At 35.4% G+C, this 25,633-nt stretch overlaps 1 protein-coding gene across 2 annotated transcripts in view; it reads right to left on the bottom strand.

The window, feature by feature from the left end:
• Positions 1-5,831: 5,831 nt before the first annotated feature.
• LOC142339289 (sodium/glucose cotransporter 1-like) overlaps positions 5,832-25,633 on the bottom strand; it is a 30,509-nt gene continuing 10,707 nt past the window's right edge. For both annotated transcript variants that reach the window (XM_075389201.1, XM_075389202.1), the window contains exons 5-11: positions 24,184-24,394; positions 20,607-20,766; positions 19,886-20,060; positions 19,239-19,480; positions 18,130-18,360; positions 17,588-17,792; positions 5,832-6,058 (exon numbers count right to left, since the gene is read on the bottom strand). In XM_075389201.1, the coding sequence (XP_075245316.1) occupies positions 5,910-6,058; positions 17,588-17,792; positions 18,130-18,360; positions 19,239-19,480; positions 19,886-20,060; positions 20,607-20,766; positions 24,184-24,394 (1,373 nt within the window). In that variant the 3' untranslated portion in view covers positions 5,832-5,909. The remainder of the gene's footprint in view (positions 6,059-17,587; positions 17,793-18,129; positions 18,361-19,238; positions 19,481-19,885; positions 20,061-20,606; positions 20,767-24,183; positions 24,395-25,633) is intronic.

The following is a 25,633-nucleotide window of genomic DNA, read 5'->3' as shown; positions in this document are numbered from 1 at the left end:
TAGATATAATTCTTCCAAGTAATTGTTGCTTTTGGCAAAAAATCTGCGAAAAGCTGATTTTATTTTGTATGCAGTTTTGTCAACAATAGCGTCTTTCATTCGAAAAAAAAATAAATAAAAAAGCATCATGTCAGGTAGTTCTTCAAAGTGATTCAAACCTGATATAAATGAACAGATTATGTAAAATTTGCGACAAAAACAGGTTTTGATTTAGCTTGTCTGGAGAAAAAGTTTTCATTTTAGATTGTATCGGGTCAGGGAATTGTTAAACGTGAATCAAATTTCGTTAAAGTTGGTATTTAAGACGTAGTTTGGCGATTAATGCGAACAAAAATTTTAAAAATAATGGATGTTCATCAAGCAATGAGTTTTTGAAATTGAACTATATTGAGATCCCAGACTACCACTAGTACGTAAAGTGTGAAACTTTTAAATTGGTGTAGATGTCTTTGTAAAATAGTACAATTATATCTGAATTTCGGTAATATAATTCACATTTTTTCGAAAAAAATTGAAATCCAGGAGTTATTCAGTGTTATTGATACTAGATTTTTATATTAGCGTGCCCATTAAGATTGTAAAACAACAAGATTTTGATCTCTAGGTATAGTTTTGAAAAGTTGAGTTGACATCTCAAGCAGGTGAGTAGTGAAAGTTGTGCATAAGTTTTCTCTTCTTCTAGGATTTTCTCGAACATTGATTTCTGTGAAATCATTATGCCTTTAGGAGGTTTTTCTTGTGGTTTACGGTCAAAGATCTGTAAAATAATCAATTTTATTTTATTTTATCAAATTTTTTAAGTTTTATTCGAACAACCAATAAATTTTGTCGAGTCGTTGTTGAAAGTTGTTCAAAATTAGTACGGAGATACAGAGTATACGTAGTCTGCAAAAAAATTTTTTGTTATAGTTTTGGTATAGAAAAAAGTTTTCATCTAGATATATCCACTTATTTAACTTACTTTGCTGATTTTTTAATAAAAAGAAAAATTCTATGGGGTTTAAGAGTGGATTAAAACGAACGCCATTGACATCTCAGGCTACCAGCAATTTCTAGATTCGAAAACAACAATAATGATTGGCCTGGCGTTCCGAAGAAACTATTTGTATTTCAGCAGATGGAAACATGTTTTTAGATTGTTTTTTATCAATAGCGAAATTTTAACAGTTAAAGGAGTTGATTAAAGTAAGCAAAAATGATATTCCATATTACAAGTGCATGTATATTTTATGTAAAGACTTCATCGGTCAAAAAAGAAGCCGAAATGAATTAATTTTTTTTCAGATTTCAGCTGATCATAGATTAAAAAAATTTAAAACGACGCCAATTAAAATTTGTAAAATTTTGTGGATGTTTTTTCTATATTTGGTATATTGCTCATCCATTTCCTTCGTTGAACCTGGTGTTTTTAAATTGGAACTATCAGTTATTCCGATTGCCAAAAGACTAATTGTTTGATTAGGAAGCTTTCAAAAACAATAAAAAGAATATGGAAAAAATTGCGCCAATTTTCTTTTTTTGGTTGCAATATTTTTTCATTAACGAGAGGTTTTGTCTGCTACAAAATCAAACGCGTGTAATTGTTTTTGGAGGTTATGTTTTTGACCTTTCCTGTGAGGTTGGATATTGATTTCAAATTTTAAAAACAAAACTTTTACGAAATTTTAGTTATATTAAAATTTTTTCCCGCTCTTCATTGAACTTTTGCATGTATAATATTTTTCATGACTGACAGCTTTGTCAAAAAAATTAAATTTTGTGTTCTGATTTTGTTGATTTTTTTGTCTTGTCCTTGAGTCTCATTTTTAAAATTTCATGACTCAATAATTAGCATATTCGTATCAAAATTTCTCGTCCAATTGGTGAGTAGTCATTGATTTAAGATTAACGCAATTTAAATTTGTAAAATTTTGCAGAATGTTTGAGTTTTATCATTACTTAATTTTTATTTTTTAACTGTTCAAAATTGGTGCCTCGCAATTGGACTTATCGGTGATTTTGATTGCTGACAAGTCCATTTGGTTTCTCAAAAATCCATAATTGAAACTTCGGATTTGGTTTATTCTCCTACAAAAGTGTTTCTATTTTCTTTCAATAATAATGAAAAGTTTTGCCCTTCAATATTGTTCTGTCGACTCATGAATTCATATCATTAACAAAATGTCCGAGTTGGTTTTAGACTCTGTAATTCAATGTGTGGTAGTAAAAGTATGAAGTGCGAGGTTGTTAAAGCAAAAGTACCCACGTCGAGGTGGCCAGACAGAATTGAGCTCTAATCAGACCATCTTCGAGCGCACACATGTTCTCGGTGCGCTCGAATTACATGGTCTGGAAAAGGCTTCGAGCGCACTTTTGCCTGGACAATGGTCTGGAACTTGCCTGATCAGAGGCCACTTTGGTCTGGGACGGTCTGATCAGAGGTCACTTTGGTCTGGGACGGTCTGATCAGAGGCAGTTTCCAGCGCACACTAGTCTGACCAGAGACCACGTCGAGCGAATTTTTTTTCAAGTTTTTTTTGTTTTTTTTTACTGACATTTGTTGTCTCTGGTAAGAGACAACAATAAAACACCATTCTGATCCAAACTCCATCTGAAAATCTGATGGGTTTGATCAGAACCAAGGGGTCCAGCTGATAGCAACTACCGGTCCCCTCAAGAAAAGATTTTGAATCAAATTAGATCAAGACGTTTTTATGCAAAGCTGTCTAAATTCATTTATTCGGTTAAAAACATAAATAAATGGCATTTTCAATAATTTTTTGAGCATTTTTTTTTGTTTTAATTTCATTAGCAATACTTTTAGGATCGGTTTTTTGTTAGTTGAATATAGGATTGATAACATGGATTTTCATGAAATGAATATATTATAGCGATATTGAGAGATTTGTTCATGTTCAAAATCATTCTCTGATCGGACTATTTTGAACGTACTTTAGTCTAAACAGAGGCAACTTCGAGCGCACTTTTTTCTGATCAGAGGTGATTTCGAGCGCACTTTTGTCTGATCAGAGGTGATTTCGAGCGCACTTTAGTCTGATCATAGGCAATTTCGAGCGCACTTCAGTCTGATCAGAGGCTATTTCGAGCGCACTTCAGTCTGATCAGAGGCGGATTCGAGCGCACTTCGAGCGCACAACGATCTTCGAGCGCACACTCGTCTGATCAGAGATCACTTCGGTCTGGGACGGTCTGATCAGAGGCCCCACTTGTCTGGGACGGTCTGATCAGAGGCGATTTCGAGCGCAACCTCAACCTGGGTAGTTGGAGTTTTACCTAAAAGCTCCTCTTTTTTCATTTCAGCATCTGTTTGCCTATATGAGTTGAAAGCGAAATTGCTAGAGCAACTTTTTCATAAGCTCCAATGGCAAACATGAATTTCTTCAATTGTGATTTAGTTCATGTACAACTTGGTTAAGCTCTCTTTGAATTTGATCTGATTTTGCATTCTCGATTAAGATTTCGAATTGAGTGCAGAGACTATTTTCCATCTTTTTCTGACTTCTGGGTTCACTTTGTTTTTTTGGTAAAATTTTTTTGGTAGTTCACTTTATAATTTTTTTTCTATTAGAGAAAATTCATCAGATTTGATTTTATGTCTGTCAATCCGTGAAGAGCCCTTTTGAGCCCTTTTTCGTAGAGACCTTTGTCCTTTTTATATGGATCAATCAAAATTTAAATAAAAAATGTGCTCTACTTATTTAGAAACAGTCTATCTCAGCTTCAATTGGTAGACAGTTGAGAGAGCGAGCCTCCTTGGCCTACTTGACAGCCGAGTGACATTAGCGAGCCTCCTTGATCCTTACCTTGATAGACAATAGTTCATTACAAGTCTAATGCAATAATGTCTCGCTGGAGATGTAAGCCTTCGTTTAAACCAGCTGACCGAAATATTTTGCCGACGTAATTTCTAAAGCGGAGGGTGTTATGGAAAATAGCTATCAGCTATCTGAAAAAACTTTTGAAAGATTTATGCTATGAACACTCAAAAACAAAGCAAAAAAGAAGTCATGAAGATCAATAATTTTCGTTTGTCCTCAAGTATTCAGAGTTATCCAGTAGCTCGGTATTAGCGGGCCTAAATATTGGCTTTGCGGAAAACGGGATTGGCATTCTTCTCCATATGCTCGAAGAAATTACCTGTCCAAGTTGTGGGAACTTTACTCACAATAGGGATCCCCTTTGTTGCATCGAGGAACGGGCCTGTTTGTATCAAATTTTTATTGTTAGCTTTGTGCCACTTTTGCCAATAACAATCTGCTAATAATTTCAGGCGTCACTTGGGTCCACTCAAAATTTGGGTGAGCCTGCTATCGTCGTCAACGCTCTTCAGCAGTTCTCCCGATAGGTTGACCTCCTCGCTATAACTTCTGAACGTCGCTTGTGTTCAATCATTGTTCTTATTTGTGGCGCATGTTGCAGCGTTCGTACAATAGTGAGAGCAAAAGCACTGATTGAATTTTTGTCTACGTTTTGCCGAAAACTATCTCTTTCCTAGTTGAGAAAACCGAACAAAAACGACGATACATTTATAAGTAATCTATGAAATGTTCGGTTTCAAACGTAAGTAAGTGTCGGTACGGTTAGCTTGTTCGGTATTGTCGGGTTCAAACGTAAGAATGATTGGATATCGTCCTTTTCGGACGCAAGAGAGATTCGGTTTGTCCGGTTTTAGACGATTCGGCATTTAATCGTAAGATATCGTTGGTATGTTCGGTTTTAGAATTCAGAAATTGTCGGTTTTTGTCCAAATGAAATTTTGATTTTTTTGTGTATGTTGTCAAACGTTATGATAGCGTTCTTTTCGTGGGAATTTCAAACGTACGTGCTAGAGACAATTTCTGAAAGAATGTGCAAAAGTATATTCTCTAGCTCGTTCACAAAACTGATTGAACAATTACAATTTTTTGGTTATTATTGAATTCAAAATTGTAACATAATGGAGAGAATGATTGAACATTGATGAGAATTCCGTTGATTAGTTCACATCCACTGAGTTTTGACATACTTTCTTGTAGTTTACAAGCAAATTTTTTTACGGTTGATTGCGTTTGAAATCGAACATGACGACAGTTTTTTGGTCGTCTGCTGGACTAACCTGCTTTGAAAACCCAGAAGATAGAAGTTCATGATATTTTTGTGTTGTGTTAAATACCGAACAAAAACAATGATTCCGACTAAAGAATGTAGAAAATTTCGTTGTTTTTGGCTATACAAAAACGACGAAACCGACGATTTCTCATGTTTAAAAACCGATGATCTCCCAAAGAGGGTTTACTAAGTTTTGATGTCTGGTGAATTTATTATGAGGCAAAGCTAAATTTGCAGCTGGTCACGCCATAAAAAAACTGCTCGCTATATGTGTAGCCCTAGAATCGGTCCAACTTACAGTCTAGCCTTTCTTTCCTCAAGTTTAGATGGTTTTTATGTTTTAATTCTGCTTTCGTATGTTCTTAAAGATTGTTTTCAACCTCACAAGCACCACCACATTTTTAAAAATGTTACAAGAACTTTTCTAGATTTCGAATTACTGCCAGATAAGAGTTGTGAAAAGTGTCTTTTATCAATTAGAGTTGTCAAACGTGTCCGAAGGGCATTAAGTTCTTTCCAACAGCCCTTTGAGATCATTAGTTTATTCATATTTTTGCATGATTTGCGCAGGAACCTTGAAAGTTTTCAATCATCTTGCAAAAAACTAGAAGAATCTTCCCAAAAAGTAAGGTATGCGCACTACGCTAGGAGCTCTATATTATGGAGATCCAGTTTTTATCTAAATTTACTTATTGTTTTGATTTTGAGCTGCTAATTGGAGATATCGGCTAAAATTGGGATCCTTGAGAAGTAATAAAATTTGAATTATAAACATATAAAGATAGAGGTACATAAAAAAACAAATTGCAAATTGGTATTTGTTAGAAAAAGAGTACATAAATAAGTACAGTAGCCCCAACTATGACAATGGCATTTGCATCCGCAAATCTGGCCCAGTGGAAGCTCTCTCTGACGTCGTAGCCCATCTCTCGAATTCGCTTTTTCTCTAATCGTGCTTCTCTCTCTTCTCCTAAAACAGGACATTGAGTAATTAAATATCACATTCAATCTTTCGTATTAGTGATATGAAATATTAACATCGGGGATTGGCACCTTTACCGTTTTTAGTAGCCGTCATCCGCTACTCAAATGGGTACTCTTTAGGCGTTATCCCTTTTACTACTCGACTGTTTTTAGTCTTCAGGTCAATCCGCTGAACCAAAAAAGAGCGAAATAGACAAACGCGCTGGTCCAGGTCTCCTATAAGAAAACGAGCAAAAAGTGCAAATCTTTTTAGCGTGTCACGATGAATTATTTGTTCACTTTAGGCATATTCAATTTTGTTTCTTAGTTATTTGGTTTTTTTTACCCAAATGGCTTTTTTCACTCATTAAAATGTTTAATTGTACTCAAATAATTTTTTTGTTACTTTGCCGTTTTACATTACTTTCAGATATTTTGTTATATTTTTACTCTCCCGGTGAATTGGCAATGCTACTTGAATAAATATAATTCAGCAAGTACTTTTTGAGGAAAATTTTGGGTTGTCTCTAAACAACTAAACAATTTAATTTTGAAACACAATTTTAATGAAAATGATTTCAAAAAAGAAAGTTTTCCTCCAGCGTTTTTTCATCCTGCTCTCTGTCCTTGCTATATTTCTTCTCGGTACAAAACAAAAATTTACTAGAAAAACTGTACAGGTTTCATTGCTACGTTAAAACATTGATTAGACCGCTTCTCTAAAAATCATTCCAAATTCCCGTCCTTCTTTATGTTTTTCCGAGCGTTTCTTCGTCTAAACGTAAAATTCTGCTCTTTGAAAAATTCCAGAAAGTGGTGAAATGGTTCACAGTAAACCGAGAAACAAGCTACAAAAACCAGTTGCGTCTATTAAATATTCTACCACTCCCATGTTTCTTCAACTAAACATTTTGATGCTCATAAATTAGCCAAAAACAAAGAGTGCAAGCTATTACTGCCTGATGTCAATGAAGACCAAGCACAACTATCAGCGACCTTCAAGATGCCAAAAAGACGGACAGAGAAGGCAAGACACAATTTTGTACATCGGACATGCAGACTTATCAACCGACTGTGCACATACACAGAAAGAAGCAAGAGCATTGCTTTAAAAAAAATCGCATTTTGCACACAAAATGTGGAGATTTTTCAATGAAAAATGTTCGGAATTTAATAACTACAGGTGCTAATACTTTTGTGATTGCAACGACTGCAGAAATAACTGGACATTCTTTTCACCATGACGACAGGGATAGTTTCACCAGAACTACAAATTCCTTAAACAACAACAAAAAAAATGGTGCTTTTTACGACTGACTAACGCCATTACTGTTTATAACGAAGGTAAATAAGCAACTGTGAAGATATTAATTAATAATATTGATTATTATCAGCCATTATAATGATTGCTGTTGAGGTTGATATTTACTTAAAGTCAAATAAAGCGGAATTATCTGAATAAACCCGGTCGCAAAATCATACTGACTTCTAACTCAATATTATCAGTGCAAATTGTGAATAGTGCTGGAATTAATAGCAATCAAAACGTTAATTTCACCATAATTCGGCAATCTACGTTAAACTGTACTTCAATTCAAAGCAGTTTTTGATAACTGGATAAAATTAGTTAAATTAGCAACCAAAGTTTCGACAAATTAGCCTTTAAGTATCTTTTCATAGATTATGTGGAAACAGGCTTTTGTGAATCCTCGGATTAATGAATGGTTCACTTAAATCAAAAAATAAAAACTGTGTATTTGTTTGTGCACTTTTTAACTAATATTTATGTTCCAGACTGTGTTTAGAGGAGTGATCAAATAATTACAATAACTCAAATGAATATTTTTGCAAAGTAAGCTAGCTATACAATGCGTGAAAAAGTCACAAACAAAGCCGTTTGTTCATTTAATCAATTTTCTCCTCAAAGAGGAAGAAATTGAAAAACATAGCAGGACAAGTCCTGACGTACAATTCAAAGAATTTTCATTGACTAAAAAGAAAAATTAGACCTAGAAAGAACTATGAGTGAAATGCGAAAACCATTTTAGAAAAAATCAGATAAAAAAATAAGAAAAAACAGACAATCAATGTCAAAATGTCGCATGTGAACCAAAAAAACCACTAGCGGGAAATGAAAAATTAATTCAAACAAAAAACTAGGTCTAGAATGAGCTGTGAATAGATTGGGAAAACCATTTAGAAAAAAATCCGATCCAGAAAATCGAAAAAACAGTAAAAGTCAGAGTGAAATTGCCGCATGTGAACAAAAAACCACTACCGAGAAACCGAATTTTTGTTCAAACACCGTTTTCTCACTCTACTTTAAAATTAGAGCGAAAAAAATTCACGCCGCAAAACCACTCGCTTTTTCGCTTCATTTCCTGTTTCGGCGTGACCAAAACCACTACTCCAATTTGACTTCAAAAATCATGAAAATGTGTGAACAGATCTTAAAAAAAAACATAGCCGGAAGAATTCCGGAAGCGACTGGAAGCAGCAAAACTTCACAAAAAAACCGTAATTGCAGCTGAAGTCATTTCCCTTTGCTTTGTATTAAATCTTTAACTCATTACCTCCCCAGGTCTGATCTAAAAAATAGCTAAATTTAAACCACTATCACCAAGAGAAACAAAATGCAGCAAAATTTTATATTATTGAAAACGTTTGGCAACATTAAAAAAGAGCGATATAATTAGGATGGCCAAAATACCAACCGCCTGAAAAAGCTGAAACGGTTATCAATTGCGCTCAAATAACTCATGATTCTAATCTCAAAGTCGCGAAAGCAGACGGCAAATAATATACATAGAAACTAAGTTAAATTTTTCAATAATGCGCAAATTTAAGAATCGGAAAACCACTATAATTAGATTTCCAATCACAGCAATTAAGCCAAAAACAACACATACTTCTTCCTTGATGTATATATTCCAGACAACATGATTTCATACTAATTCAAAAATTAAATTAATAGAAACCACAAGCCACAAAAAAAATCAGCAACAGAAGGCAAAACATTGTTTAAAAACAATACCAAGGACTAAAGAAAACTGTAATAAGCAATGATAAGCAAAAATTTTGGAATAGGTTTTCTAGCAAACTCTCAGGACTAATGTATGATGAATGAAATCAATTGCAAACCAAAGAAATGACAAAAATCTAAGAAAAACCTGAAATGATTCAATTTTTAACAACTGAAAAAATTTTAAAAACGAATAAAAATGTAGATGCAAGGACAAAGCCAGAATGATACAAACTAGAATGTGAGAAAAAGGACAGAATGTAAGGAACACAGTAACAAAAAGACTAATTCTTGATTTTTGAAAGTTAAAAATCAAATTAAATAAATGAAGAAAACGATTACATTTTAATCTTCAGCATTCGAGACATAGTAAAAACAACGAGACATCTGAGACAAATATCCATCATCAAACGAAACGGAACAAAAAAGGCAAGATCAGAATTCAAACCTACAAAAAAATTTGCAAAAAAAATGTTCAAAATTTTTCAGACCGCATTTATGAAAAAATTTTTAATAAAAAAAATAGGTTTTCAAAAACTTAACGCCAAAAAATGATTGATTTTTGTTGAACGAAATTTAAGTCCGTCATGTTGCACAAAAAGAATAGTGCTAGTAATTAAAACCAAATAAAAAACAAAACTGAGAACAATTGGAAAAAAAACTACCAAAATCGGATTAGCATATGTACAATTTTATAAAACGAAATTACATCGAGATAGAAAGAGGTGTTGAGTATAAGAATTATCAAAGGGACGATGCTATGTTAACTGATTTTTGACAAAAAAACGGCTGAAAGATCAAAAAATGAAGAAATTACTAGAAAAAAAAGACAAAAATTAACAAAAAAATCAAGAAATATGTGACAATTTTGAACTTCAAACGCATTTTCAGGCTCTGCAAAACACTGTGGTATCAATTTCCGAGGTTTACGTTTCAATATAGCATCCAATAAACATTATTTCTACGAAAAAGCAAATCGCAAGCAAGAAAAAAGGGGCACTTGGACGAAAAAACGGCCAAAAACCGTTATCTATATGTGCCATTCAGTCAAAAACTTTTTTTCAAAGTCAAGAAGTCATTCACTAAACGCAGCGCATGATCAAAAAACTTCTCTCGCTCAGAAAAAATTAGTTCACACTGCATTTTTACTCACTTTCGCTTTCAGGTCAAAAAATCGTCTGAACGAATAGTACTTCCGGTAAAAAAAAAACATAGCCGGAAGAATTCCGGAAACGACTCGAAGTAGAAATCTGACTATTCTCACTAATGAGATGCATCACCAGCATATTAATAATCGACAGACATTGTAACCAATTCACAAATAAAAGACTGGAGAAGTGGAAACTTGACAAAGAACAAAAGCAAAAAATAATATTCTCTAAAAATCCAAACAAAATTCTCTACAAAAAGATAACATGCAGCTCCCCATTCATAACTCATAGAAATCAGTTAGTTATATACTTGGCTTGATCAATCGCCCACCTAGTACTTGCAGAGAAACGTTGAACGACAAACTAAAAAAAGACTAAGAAAAACTCTTTAACGAATTAGAGTTTTGTATAATTTGTTTAAATGAAAACTGCCCTGCTAAGCCTTCAAGTGCAAATTCAAAGAATCAACACCTACAAAAATGCTCCTTATTGGGAAAAAGTTACAAACAAAAAACATTAAATTGGAAGAAATCGGCAAAAAACTTAGAAAAAAGAAAAAAAGTGGCCAAAATTTGTTCTGATTTTCTTTAACAAAAACAACTCAAAACTATTATCAATCAAAATGAGAGACATCCAAAAGAGCTACAACAACTGAATTCCACTAGAAAACTCCCCAAATGCTATCAAAGGTTGAGGAAGAACAGAAACGACATTTAAAACCAAATTGAACAAAAAAAAACGAGAAAAAGTAAGGTGTTTTTTTTAAATTTACAAGAAAAAATAAAGCCAAATAAAATTACTTTGAGCAAATAGAGCAAAGAATTGCTCAAGAAATAATGGACAAGTCACAACAAGCTAAAAAAATTGTCTACGATGGAAAAAAAAACGAAAAAAAACAAAAAATTAAAAAAGGGGTTAAAAAATTCTCTATTTTTCTGTCATTTTTCTTTAGAAAAAAATGTTTTATACCAACAAAATTGTAATCAATTTATATCCTTGATATTCTTTGAGTAACGAGCTTCTATGCAAATTGCACTTAAAGCAGTAAAACAAAACAAAAGGCCAAAATACATTAAATTTCGTCGAAAAATCAGCAAAACTGATCAAAAACCTCCAAATTTGCATAAAACTCCAATTAACTACTTGAAACCTTCAGCTCCTTTCAGAACGAGCCCAAATCCAATACAATATCATAATCAGACCTCATAAACCAGAAAAATTGCAAAAAACTGCTTTTAAAAGCCGCACGTGAACAAAAAAATTTCGCTCGCTCAGAGAAAATTTTTTCACACATCAATTTCTCGCTCTCTCAAAAACAGCGGTATGAACAAAAAACCACTCTCTTTTTGCTCCGCTCTTCACTTTTGTTCAGCAACCAAATCACTCCAAATTTTTTCACGCGTTTCATTTCCCGCTTAAAAATTCACTCCAATAAAATTGATTAAAAAAAAGGACTTCTCCAATACTCCTCTTCGAGTCGTAAAAACCGTAAGAAAACCAATACTCCTCTTCGAGTCGTAAAAAAGACAGCGCCCCAATACAATTCAAATTCTTTGAATTGTAAAAAAGTCTTTTCAACGATTGATTCAATTTTTCCGCAGGCTGTCAGCGCTGCAGCTTTTGTATCTAACCGTAAGAGATATCGATCGATCTAAATTGAATTTACAGGAAAACCAGGTTGCATAATGTTTCTAAGCCTCAAATAAACTTCTAGGTTCGAACAAAACAAATGAGCAAACTCAATATTGTAATTTTTAATCAGAACTTTGATCGATCTCACTCTTTTCATCACTAGAAATCTTTTGCTGAACAACTCTTTTGCTGAACACATGGTTTTTTTTAAAAAGGAACTCTGTTTGGATATTAGTGGACAGTACAGCTGCAGCAACATGCCGATTGAGATTTCCAATTTTGTATATTGCAACTATAAAATTGAGGTTAGGTGCTGCTTGGATCCAAATGGATGGGTTAGTCCACATTCAGTTTGTTGTTTTGATAAACGATGGAGAAATGTTACTACCGCACAAGTATATGAAATAGGGAGAACAAAGCCCGCCCAATTGAATTTAGATGAATTGGTCAATACCGTTGAAAACGGTCATTATTTCTGGCAGCCCGACGTGACTATATTAGTTATCAAAAATGAAATCGTAAATCCGCAGATCACCTAGGCAACCTCCGAGCTCATCTTCCATGATGTTGAAAGAAAACGGTCGGATTATGACGAGGTTCAAAATTTGGTGTGATGGTTAGAAAGAAATATCAAGAACCTTAGATGTTTTCTTTATTTAAGTTAGAGCGAAAGAAGAACTTACCTGACGAATTTTGTTGCTATGTCAATAAAAAATAGGCACAAAACTAAACTCGATTCTAATTTTCTTTTGGCGCTATCATTATTTTATTGACCTATCAATCAGATGTCAGAAGTAAATTCTCCCACCCACAGAAACCTGATTCTAACATCAACCGACCTCTAACTAAAGAACTCGATTGTAACTAAGCCATATATGATTCTCATGAAATGTCGATGAAAACACCTCCGCGATTTGGAACTAGGATCTATTCGCATGTCAATCAAACAAATTATTTTTAGCTAATCCAAATTTTCTCTGTATGTTTTTGCACAGATAAATACTATATATACGAGCTAATTTTGTATATTTTCAGCTCCAATTTTAATTTTAAACTCAACTTATTGAACTCTTTTGACCCGTGTTATCGACCACGACAATGATGTCCAGACCACCTGCAGAGAGACACATTTTGGATCTGCAGAGAGCAGAATCAGTGACTGCTTGGATTATGTCTTTTGTTGCTAAATGTCGCGCAGAGAAGAAAGAGGACAAGATTAACACCAATGGTACTATACAGGACCTACAGATAACCAATTTTTTTCTCAGTTTGTGCGGGCAAGATGCAATTGTTAAACTTAGTAGCCTAATGAGTGCTAGGTATAAAGACACCGGATTGGCAATTCAAATTTATATTTGTAAAAAGATTAGTAACGGCAGAAAGGGCTAAAATTCTGTCCGTAACACAAATGTAGGGGAGTCAATCGACGATTTCCTAGCACTTCTCAGAGAAGAAGCACGCTATTGTGACTTCTAAAAACTCAAATCAGCGGCCAACCATGAGGAGGAGTTGGCAAAAATTTTTTTAAAAAAATCAAAACCCTGAAGAGGAATTGGTAAAGTTTATCTAAGGTTTGAGGGACCCTGAAGCAAGACTTAGACTATTTGACGGTTATAAAGCAAAGTCAGTAATGTCGGTTACCAAATGACCGAGAGCTTACAGTTCAGAATCAAGCAATGGTTTTTGCAAGTTCTTCATCAGGTAATAAGACTTTTACTCTGATAGAAGAAGTTGGGTACAAATTCAAAAAGACCTTTCGAAAACCAAACAAAGAAATTACGGCTAATAAAAACAACAACATGTGTACTAGGTGTGGAGGTAGGCCACACTCTAGTAGACACTGCCCAGCGCTAAGTAAAAAAAAGAAATAGCTGGAAAAGGTGAAACATTCCTCAAAATAGTGTAGAAGCAGATTCAGATAAGTACAATAAAGAATAAACTTTGAGAACAAACAGAGATTTCTTCAGAGCAAACATCTCCAGCATCGGTGAAGGAAACATTTATACAAAACAACAAGTCTGTAGCATGTCTGCGACATTGGAATAAATCTCCAAACACAACTGCAAAGTAAAAATGCAGGTAGACACAACACAGGTGCAGATAGCAAAGTGATATCATCAAAAATATGGACTGAGCTTGGTAAACCTCGGATGGATGGTAAGCTAAGACATCTCGAAGCTTATGCTGGTCATCAATCAACGCTTCCGGGATCATCTAACTGTATTGTTGAGTGGAACGGAAGCAGGCACAAAAAAACAACTGGCAGTCTGATAAAGAATTTGGATTTCTTGGCAGATACTTTTTACCCAAGCACGGTACATCTGCCTGCTGTGAAGGGTTCCAAAGCTCATGTGAAGCTGATACCAGGATCACAGCCAATATTCTGCAAAGCCAGAAAAATACCTCTACCTCTTCAAGACAAAGTCACAGAGAAGCTGAAATAGATGGTCAGACAGGGCATCCTTGAACTGGTGCAGCCAGGAGGAGTCACTAATGCATCTCCTGTGGCGTGACAGAGAGAGAAGAGTGTAGAACTGAGACTTGTGTGGAATTGAGAGTTCATATCAGTGGCAAGGTTTTGAACGAGGACTACCAGCACCAGACATAGAGAAGATCTTCCACAACCCACATGGGGATCATACATGGGGCTCATTCACTCAGATGCCTACTATCAAACTGAACTTGACGGATAGGCGAAAGCTATAAACACAATCAAAAAATCTCAGGGACCGTTTAAGATGTGCCGACTACCTCAGGGTTTGAAAAACTATTCTTCAATCTTCCAGAATTCAATCGAATCAACACTCAAAAGAATCAAAGTTGTTGTGATCTTTCAAGACGTTGTGCTGGTCTATAGAAATACCAAGGAGCAGTTCGATAAGAAAACACTTGCAGTTAAGAGCCGACTACGTGAGAAAAACTTTACTAATAATGAGAAAAAAATCTAACTCAAAACAAGTGGATAGCGTTAGTTTTTTGGTATACTCTATTTCAAAGGAAGGAATAGCAAGCACCAGATCCCAAACATGTCGAAAAAATGAAAATGAAAAATCACTGACAAATAACAAACAACTTGAATCATTTGTTGGGCTCGCAAATTTTTACGGAAGAATGATTCCTGATTTTGCAACCAAAAATGCTAACCTTAAATAACAAGAAAAATAACAATTTCTCATGGGTCAAATTGCACCAAACAACTTTTGCAGACATAAAAAGTGAGTTATGTGCTAACCCAATTTTACTGCCATATAGTTTACAAAAAGAAGCAACAGTTACCACTGACGCCTCCGCAAAAAAAATATTGTCGGGGTTCTTTCGCAAGAAGGACATCAAGTTATATTTGTTTATATAAGTTATATCTCCAGTTATATATCCAATTATTTATATATAGAGATAGTTAACACCAGCGGAACAAAACTACTAAAATAAAGAGCGTGAGATGCTGACAATTGTCTTTGTGCTCACAAGATTCAAACAAATTCTTCTTGGAAGAGGATTTAACCTACAGACAGATCATCGCAAACCTCACAAATAATTCTTTGCGCCAGAAGAGAGGGTCCTGAAAACAGAATCAGCTAGAATCACAAGATGGGCAATATCTCCAATGGGTTTCGACTTTGAACTGAAGTACATACCAGGAGAGAAGATAACCCATGCAGATGCTTTGAACAGAATGCGTTTCGACGAAGAAGAATCCGACAACGATCGAGTGTGCTTCGCAATCAATGACATCTACATCGCTAAGAGTGATTTGGTGACCCAATCAGAATTCAAAACTGAACATGGATCAAACAGATTCTTCCAAGACATAATGAATTGAATCAAAATTGGCAATTGGAAACAATGTTCAGAAGCAGAAAAAGGATTCGACTAACAGAAAAATGCAGTGAATAAACACAATGGAATCATCATCAGAGGTGTTATTCCTTTCATTCCAACCAAACTACGACACTTGGGTTTGGCAAAAGCGCATGAGACACACTCTGGGAAGAAAGCAACTGAGGCATCAATCAAAATGATAGCATGGTGGACTGGAATTACCCATGACGTTCACCATTTTGTTAGTAAATGTAAGAATTGTCAAATGAACAGGCCTAGACCGAGAAAAACAGTCTCTACGTGGCCAGAAGCCGAAGTTTGGGAGCGGCTCCAGGTGGAATGGGGTTATTTTAAAGACCAAGGCAATATCATAGTATTTTTTGACGGTGGTTCTGACTGGAGAGAAGCTTTCTCCGCGGAAAATAGAACATCAGAAACATTGAAAGTATATCTGGGTCAAATCTTCGGAATATCAAAAACCTGAGTATCTGATAGTCATCCTGAATTTGTAAGTGGTGACCTTAAACAAGGGTTGTGAATCACTGCGAATTAAGAAAATGGATTCACCCGTCTGCCATCCAAGAGCTAATGCACCAGCTGAAAGAGCAGTTCAGACAGTGAAGCGGGCGCTTCAAGCTTGGAGTCCCAATCTCCTATTGTGTCAGTTGGAGAACTCCTGCAAACGGCACCGATGACACATCGCAACACTTCAAAGACGAGGGGCAAAACTCCAGATGGACTTCTATTGGGACGCAAGAGAGACTACCAGCAATAGCAGATTTCGGCTTGAGAGAACCCATTCTTTTCAAGGACAATGAAAAACCAAAGGTAGTTCCTGCTACCTTCATCATCAAGAGGGGCTTGAACACATTTTTCATACAGCCCGAAAACTCAACACGGACTATTCTAGTGGGCGACAAGCAAATTGCGAGATTAGAGAGGACAACCTGACAACTGAATCATTAATTGAGGAGACCAGATCTAAATCAGAACCAAATTTAGAACAAAGATGAGTGACCTTCGCTTCAAGATGAAACTTCTGCAGCAACATCAATTGCACCAAAAACCCGAACCATCAGAGCCTTCAAAAACATCAACAAGAAACAGAAAACAACCCGACAGATTTGGAGAACCTCTACCCGCAAACATGCTTAAAAAGAAGGGAGGATAGGATGGTTTCAAACAAACGTTAAGAAACTTAAGAGTTTTTATTTAAGTTTCAAAGAGCGAAAGCAGAACTTTTCTGACGAACTTTGTTGTTATGTCAATAAGTAATGGCCACAAAACTAAACTCAAATTTTTTTGGCGCTATCATTATCTTATTGACCTATCAATCAGATGTCAGAAGTAAATTCTCCCATCCACAGAAACCTGATTCTAACATCAACCGACCTCTAACTAAAGAACTCGATTGTAACTAAGCCATATATGAATTCTCATGAAATGTCTATGAAAATAGAAAGCACCTCCGCAATTCGGAACTAAGATCTATTCCCATGTCAATCAATTAAATTACTTTTAGCTAATCTAACTTTTCTCTGTATATTTTTGCATAGATAAATACTATAAATACGAGCTAATTTTTGTATATTTTCAAATCGAATTTTCGAATTTTAATTTTTAATTCAACTTATTGAATTCTTTTGACCCGTGTTATCGACCACGACATTTGTTACTTTTAAAAATTGGAAATTAATAAATATGCCTGATATAATTACTACTAATTGTACTTTTGAGTGTATTGAGAATATTGCATGAAATTTTGAGAAACTAACTAGTATTAGGTCGTAACTTGGTCCAGTTCAATCCTGAAATCTTTTTAAGACAATTTCAGCATTACGGGCTCGATCCATTTAGATAAAGAAAGCAAAAGTTGCAAAGTCATAAAATTACAGGTACGATGCATGCTTGCCTTCGGTGGTCATTCCGCAGAACCTCTTAATAATGTTGGAACATTTCCTGCTGTGCTGCTCTTCTTCACTCAGGTGCAGCCAGCTTGACCTCTTGGACGAAGAGACCGTTTGCCCTCCGCCCTTTGAGGTCTTCTTAGGTCCAAACTCTGTCTCAATCATCATCACATCTGGTGATGGGAGTCCGAATTCGTTCATCGGGGTCACCTGAGAATAAAAATAAATTGGAAGTATTTTAAAAAACTAATAGCTCTCATTTTATGTTGTTTTTGGAGGCATGAGCTTAAAGTAAGTTTGGAGAAAAATAAATCAGCCAGTTCCAACATTAGCATATTCAGTATATTAAAATGCATACGTTATAAAGCTAAAACTAAGCAATGAAATAAAGTGGTCTCCAATGCCCAAAAATTGAACCCTTTTAGTTAATCTTGTCGTTAAAAAATTTAAAATGGGTTTTTTGTAAAGCGCTTCAGACAACATGGTGCATCCTGCGTGCATCCATGCAAACAATATTGGGTTAGCTAATAGAATAAAAGATAAAAACCTGTGTAACAATATCCTCCATATCCTGATCTGGCAACATATCCTCTGGCTCCCCTAAGTCCAATCTTCTCTGGCGTGAGAACCTGGATGCAAACGTGAGTCTGTACAGGTATTTGGGTGGGATTGGTTCTGTGAGTGCAGACACTAGGACTGTTACACCCAAACATACCAGGAAGCTGGCGCCAGCAAAATAGAGGTAGTGGAAGTGCCTTAGGAAAACTGGCCTCGTATCCTAAAAATAAGCCGTACATTGATAACGGCCGCAAAATGAAGCGAAGTGGCGACATGATGTAGTTTCTATTTTTCTATTTTGCAATCAAAATTACCTCCGATCTTGGTTATTTTCAAAGCTAGGGAATCGTTTTCCCCAACTACTCCCACCTTTGTGCAAATTGCATGTTTTCTTTGCAAACATCTCAAAACACAACTATTAGAAGACAATTTTTTGAAAAGGAAGATGTTATGGCAGATCACGACTGGAAAAATTAAGGTCAAAGAGGAAGATATAGAAAACTTATTATATCAACTTTTTGCAAAGAAGAGCCATAGCTGTTCATAGTATCAACTAATTCAAAATAACCGTGCCCTAAAAACCAAATTTAATTTTAAAATACACACAACTTTCCCTCCCTTTTGCATTTTACTAACATAAAATGAACAGGTCGGATCTTTTCCGGCTTTGCCCCCCCCCAATACGTTACGCGCCCCCAGTTATAGAGCACGTGTATATAGCCATTCTCTCTCTAGTGCGTTTCCCTATAGCTTGACGATTGCCAAAATGTTTATTTTTATTTCATCAATATCGGCATGAAATGAATTTCATTTTAAAAGTTTTTTTTCATCTAAAAGCAAAAACAGCACCGGCATCATTTCAGCAAAAAAAAACAATTCACCGGATTCACTGCATTCACAGTATTATTAGCCGTTTTCACTACTGCCACCTCGCTGAAGCTACTGAAGCGAATGAGGAATTTCCCGAACAAAATTTAATCGCGTTTTTGTGTAATTAAGTTATCCTCATATACTCCTTTCCTTTATGAACAACGCATCCATCTTATATTTGATGTTTTTAAAATCTTTTCTACCATAATAAGGCAGAAATATACTCACAGGTTGCCCGCAAGCAGGTGTAGTGTAGACAACATTGGTGACTATGAAGTGAGTTGCTCCAATCACAATGCCAACTAGGAGTCCAGCAGCTGCACCTGGCTCTGTAGTCCTCCTGGATGCGACTGCAGAGATAAAGACTGCAGCTATAGGTGCTCCCATTGCACTCTGCACCGACTGCAAGTAATCCATGAGGACACCAGAGTTCGACTCCATCACTATAGGAACCCACAGCACTGAGACACCTGTACAAAAACAGATCCTGATCCAGTTTTCTCAACAATACCGCGACCGACTAAAAACCGATATTGCATCTCCGTTTGTTCCTTTTGACAACGAAAGCTGATCAGATGTTAGGCAACTTATTTCCAGACTCAAGAGATCTCCGTTTTAGTGCAAAATTGGGTAACAAGCGCAGGCTTTCTGAGCTTTGCGTTAAATGTCCTATGATTTTCTTAGAAATGCGCTGAATTTTCACATCCTATGAACTCAGCGCTTTTCATGAAATTATTTTTGAAATTATGAAAAGTTTCATGAAATTTTTTGAAAAGTTTTGAAAAGAATTTTTGAATCCAGTGGTATTTCCAGCACAAATACCATTAGCCCGAAGTTAACTATAAACCATGTAAAATATCTCCCTATCGGCTCACCTATGAGAACGGCTACAAATATCCTTCCAACTATCATGAGTTCTGCTTCGGGAGCGTTCTTCCGAATGAGCTTGTAAAAATCCATTGTGAAGACAGTGGATGCACTGTTGAATACAGAGGTAAGTGAGCTCATGAGGGCAGACAGCATAACTGCCAACATCAGTCCTCGAATACCCTATAATACAAATAATATTGCCCAAGAATGTCTGATGGATATAAGTACTATTTTTTACAGTTTCAACAAGCGCTGCAGATTTATGTTTGATTGTGCAGAAACACTTTTTCTTCTTCTGACGCTAGACAGCAGATTAGCCAGCTTAATCATTTTAATAAATTAGGTAAAGTTGCTTTTGTATTAATTGTTTGCATTCTCGTTAGGTTACAAATTGCATTTTTTGTTATAGGTCAAGGTTATTTCCCATTAGAGCCCCCCCCCCCCCCCCCGGGCTTTGTAGTCAGATAACTTATTCCTCCCAATCATAGTAAATATACCATAATGTGGAGGGGCTGAAATTTCGTGTTGGACAGAATGGGAAAGACCTTAGTTCGCAAGCCAGACCTCGCACAAATTGAAAATTTAACCAAAAAAGGACCACTACCACTTTAAGGATCAATTAAAATAATCTAAAATGCTGAAAATTTTGGATAGCAATTTAGAAAGCGTGAAAAATCAGAAAATAAATTAGAAATAAACATCAAAACTCATTCAAAGAAGGTTTACTTGAGGTAGTAGTCCGACTACAAGTCTTGCGTAAGCAGTGTTAGAGCATCCTGAAGAGCTTCCACAGAATTCAAGACACTTCTCTGCAGAGTTGCAGGCCACCTCTTCTGTGTACAGAATACGACTCACCATCCCAGGAATTATAATCAGGAACAGTGGGCTAAAATACAGAACAAGATCCTACCCTAACAATGTTCTAAGCTATAACACTTTACATTGGTGATTTATGCTTTGTGGTTATATTTGACAACCTTGTCGTGTTTTCTCTATTTACCTGGGCATCGTTAGGCTGCCGTACTTTCAAGTTAGGTTGATTACTATCGACGATTCGCGACCGTCGTTTGAGAGCAGCTTGATCATTGTCCGTACCTAAAGTTTGGCTTCTGCATGGCTCACTCATATTTTGAAATACTGATAATAAAAATTCTTGGAATGTGGAATATTTTTCTCCAATTCTTCAAACTACTATTGACCAGAGCTTAAGTTGTTCATACTGTAGCTAATCCTCTATTTGTACAGGGTCCATTTCACCCGCATTCAATTGAAGATCAGGTAAATGCAATTAATAGAACGCAAAAAGATCATAAATGAATTATTTTATTTTTCCCACATATTTACAAAAAATATAAACTATAAGCCAGTCACACTTTTTTTGCTCAGACAATATTGGACTTTTTTAAGGCATCCTATACCAACATACATGGGGTATTTTAAAGCTCTCTTCATCTAGAGATTCACTTGAGAGAAACATTTTAAGAATTGTTGTTTTTGAAAAAAGTTCATGACGCATGGTAGACCATTTTAACCGAATCTTGTTACTTTTGCCCACTTTCGTTGATTTTGGGGGTACGTTGTTACTTTTTGCATAGTTGTTAGTGTCAGTTTATGTGAATTCTACCAACAAAAAATTCTCAAAAAAATTTAAGCCTGGTTGATTGCTTGTTGTCTATTTGGGCATATTTTTCAAGAAAATGTAAAACCTCTGAAAATATGAGGAAGAAAAAAAGTGCAGTTATGGTTTTTAATTTTCAATATCTAATGAAAAACTTTCACGTTTAGGCGTTTCCTAGTCCATGAGAGTATATGTTTGAGAAACAACAGAGCAATTCCTGTTTGACAATCAGCACTTATGAACTACGTCTCAAGGATCTATAAAAATGAAGAAAAAAAAGATTTATTCAAAATTGTTGTCAAATTGAGGAGTATCAAACACTAACTTTTCCTCTATAAAAGTGTGTCGTCAAAGACTAGTTTATCTTGTATGCTAACACCATAAATAACCTAACGAATCAGAAACGAGGCTTCCTCTTCTGCCGTTAGATTGCAACTAAAAAATAACTCTAAATTACATGCTGCTGAACACTTTTTTGCAGTACTCTTTCTTCTCAAAAAACCTAAAGAAATTCTAAGGAAAATGACCGCGTAGTTTTTTTATGTCTGTTGACTTTCAATTGACCAGCAACACGATGATATCAATAAGGATAAAAATTAAAAATTGTGATCAAACTGCTTTATTTCTTAACAAATTTGAGAATAAAAATTTTTGGGTTTAGTTTAGTTTGCTCTCTTGTTTTTAAATCTTCAGTAAATTGAAAAATCTCGACATTTAGATTCTTAAGTCAGTCAATTATTCATCGTCAATAGTCTGACCTGGTTAATTCTCAGGTTTATATTATCTTTTTCAGACTCAATTTTTTTGTTTAATTCTAAATCCACGTTAATAACACACGCTAAGCTAAGGGATAATCGAGAGGGGCTGGATATGACGCAAATCTTGTTGACATGATCATTCGTGCTTTTTATTCATTTTGCTTGCCTTTTCAAAGAAATGGAGCCGGGCTTTTTCCATTCCGTAAGCATTTTTTTTTGTTTTTTCCTAACTTCCGCTCACAATATTTGCCAATAGTTCAAAATATATCTTCTTTCAACAAAAAGTATAACTGCCTTGATGTGAGTAGCATAACTGCAGTTCAATTCTGGTTAATTGAATCGCTTACGATGAGCAATTCAAACTTGGATATAAAACCCGGTCTGTCTGGGTTCATTTTTTGAGCTTTGAAAACTGACTTCTGTTACAGGTTTACTGTAGACCAAAAAATTTCAAAAAACTAGACAAACTCGTCAAACATAGTTTTTGACAAAAATACAATTCGTTATAGGCGGGCGCTTCCACTAATATAGTTTGACTTGTTATCAAATAACACCTTTTTCAAAATAGGTTTTCAGCTCCGATGGCTCATCATGAAATCGTTTAACCTTTATACTGACTATAACTACTTGAAATTTTTGTCTATTTGAAATATCATCGCGATCTGATTGACTAATTTTTTGCAATAATTACGGTTCACCGAGCGGAAAAAGTATCTCTTAATGGCAACGTGTTAAAGTTTTGAATTATTAAAACTTTGACAACAAAATATTTTTAGGACATTTTTGAAATTGATAGTAAAAATTTGAGGTCTTTATCATCTGTCAATAATTTTTGTCAAAACCGTTCTAATATAGGCTAAAAACCGCAAAAATGCAATTCTTTGCATACTGAGGGAAATTAAATTAATTTTTTTGTTAATAAACTGCAGAGCTGGCAAAGCTCGTTTTTGTCAAGGCTTAGTTATAATCCTGCTACGCTTGTAAAAAAACGCCAGCTTTCGTAGCACCTAGCAATTTTTGTAACTTGTTGTTTTTGTAATTTTGTAAGCTAAGATGTAATCTATTGTTATTTCTGATTTTGCCTTTAATTACCACATAATTATTATTGCTGTTTTAAACTTTTCTAAGAACATAAGGTAGTGCAATAAGAATTTATTTTGGCAATTTACGTTCCAATTAGGATAATCTTTCTCATGAAAAAAAAATTTGAATCATTCTTGCGATTGTCCATTTTTTATTGGTCAATAGTGACAAGGATACAGGGTAATTTGATGGAGTGAGGAGGGCGTCATATAGGTCAAAGTATTTTTGAATCTTCAAAAAGACTCTTGCACTATATGAGCCAATATTTTCCCCATGTAACGTGCTAAATAATTATTTCGCAAATGTTAACGATAGCCTAATACAATGCTGGAATTTGGTAAACTAAGCTTCAAATACAAATGGGGCCACCTTCCGTGACTTGCACAAAACTATGCGATCCGTCTTGTTGTACTGTATACTTGTTGCTACACGGCTTAAGAAATATCGAAAGAATTCAACAATGACTAGAGAAATTAAAGATTTATCTGATTCTTGCTAAAAACAGTCATAAAAGTCGGGTGTTTGGTTAAAAACCTCTCTCTAGTTTCTCTTTGGTGGTAAATTTGTTTTCGGTTTCTTTTTGCTGATATTGGTCTGAAAAAACCGGCACCCTGGGTTAAATGCTGTGACAGATTATTTACTTCTAGCAATAATATCACTTAAAATTTGCATTTCTACAGCAGATTTTAAGACCATGCATTTATGTTGCAATTTATCGCCGGCTCACTGTTCCTGCTACGTCTTTGTGCAGTAAAAGTCAAATGTGCAAATATCGCAAAAATAATTCCCATTTATATTAATCAACAGTTTTTCGTATTTCAAGAAGTCAATTGTGCTTACTCACCTGAGTTTAAGCCACCCCGCCACCACTACTCCGAATTTACCACTGGTTAGGCTTCTGGCAGCCAGGGTTCTCTGAACAATAACTTGATCAGTGCACCAGTACCATATGCTGGTCACGACCATACCAGTGAAGACACCAGGCCATGGTAAGTCTCCATCCACAGGGTTGCGGAACAACTTGAGAGCATCTTCACGGGGAAAACCGCAACCATCTAGGCAGTTCAATAGGATTTTGTAATCAATAGTATCACTTAGTAATATTTTGTCACAATATAAAAATACAATAAATGAACAACCTTCTAACATTTCAAAAATTTTCATGTTTTCAGAGAGAAAAATTGAATCCAGTTATTTTTTCATAGAGTTCGTTTTTTCACACCAGCAGTAGCCCTACTGGAACGACTATTGATCAGTACTTTTCCAGCGCAATACACGTTAGGGTTGGATAGTCAATGCCGATAGGGTCTTATTTCAAATCTTAAGACTTGCCAAGACTTCGTCAAAAATCTTGAGTTGATCAATTTTTAGTTACGTGCCATGATTTGTTCAGATTTTCACTATATTTATTGTATGGTTTATCTAGGGTAGCTGCTTTGATGGATGGCAGTTAAGGTGAGTTGTAATGGACCGAAAAAGAGCCTCGAGCGCCTATTAAGTGCCCATTCAGCATTTTGGGTTGGTTGTCAGCAAAATTACCACCAAATTTCGTTTTTTGTTGCGATTTGGATAGTTTTGACTATGTAGCCGATTCCGGTTTAATTCAAACCGTTGATAAGTCATCACGAAAGGTGTCAAAGAGGGGTAAGAAGATCCAGCAGCCCCACAAGTCAAAAGTAACCGAACATATGGCAGTTTTCAGCTACTATGTTTGCGTTTTGACGACGGAAACGTCGCTCTCCCCGCCGCACATAATCGACCTTCTTCAACCCCAAATTTCCGACAACGACCCTCAAGATTGAGAGACTTTAATGCAAGCCCTGACACGAACAACTTTGACACATACAAAAACACCTAATATAGATGACACGAATTGATGAGCTTGCGTGTAAACCGGTTTTGAACACTGATTTTGGACAATTTTCCGGCTTTTTTGGTTTTCAGGACATACTTCAGACTTCATCTGGCTAATTTTAACTGTTTTCCGGACCTATTTTGAACAATTTCTCGGCTATTTGCCCTTTATGACCTAGTTTGGGCATTTTTTTTTACTTTTTTCAACATTTCAGGTCTTAACCAAGACTTGACACAAGATTTGCAAATTTTCAAGTCCTGATTCAAGTTAAGCCAAGTCATAAATGTCATTAGAGATCTGATAAAGTACCTGTTCAAGGTCTGCAATATCAGTCCTGATTAACACTAGACGTTCAATCCCTTCTTTGACCTTAGTTTTAGCAACTGCAGTTTCCGTGTCATCATTACTTCTAAAATTATGTGGAGCGATTATTCTCGTG

Source organism: Convolutriloba macropyga, chromosome 5, assembly GCF_964194025.1.
Source record: "Convolutriloba macropyga chromosome 5, txConMacr16.3, whole genome shotgun sequence".
Lineage (NCBI taxonomy): Eukaryota > Metazoa > Xenacoelomorpha > Acoela > Convolutidae > Convolutriloba > Convolutriloba macropyga.
This window is presented reverse-complemented; position numbering and strand designations above follow the sequence as displayed.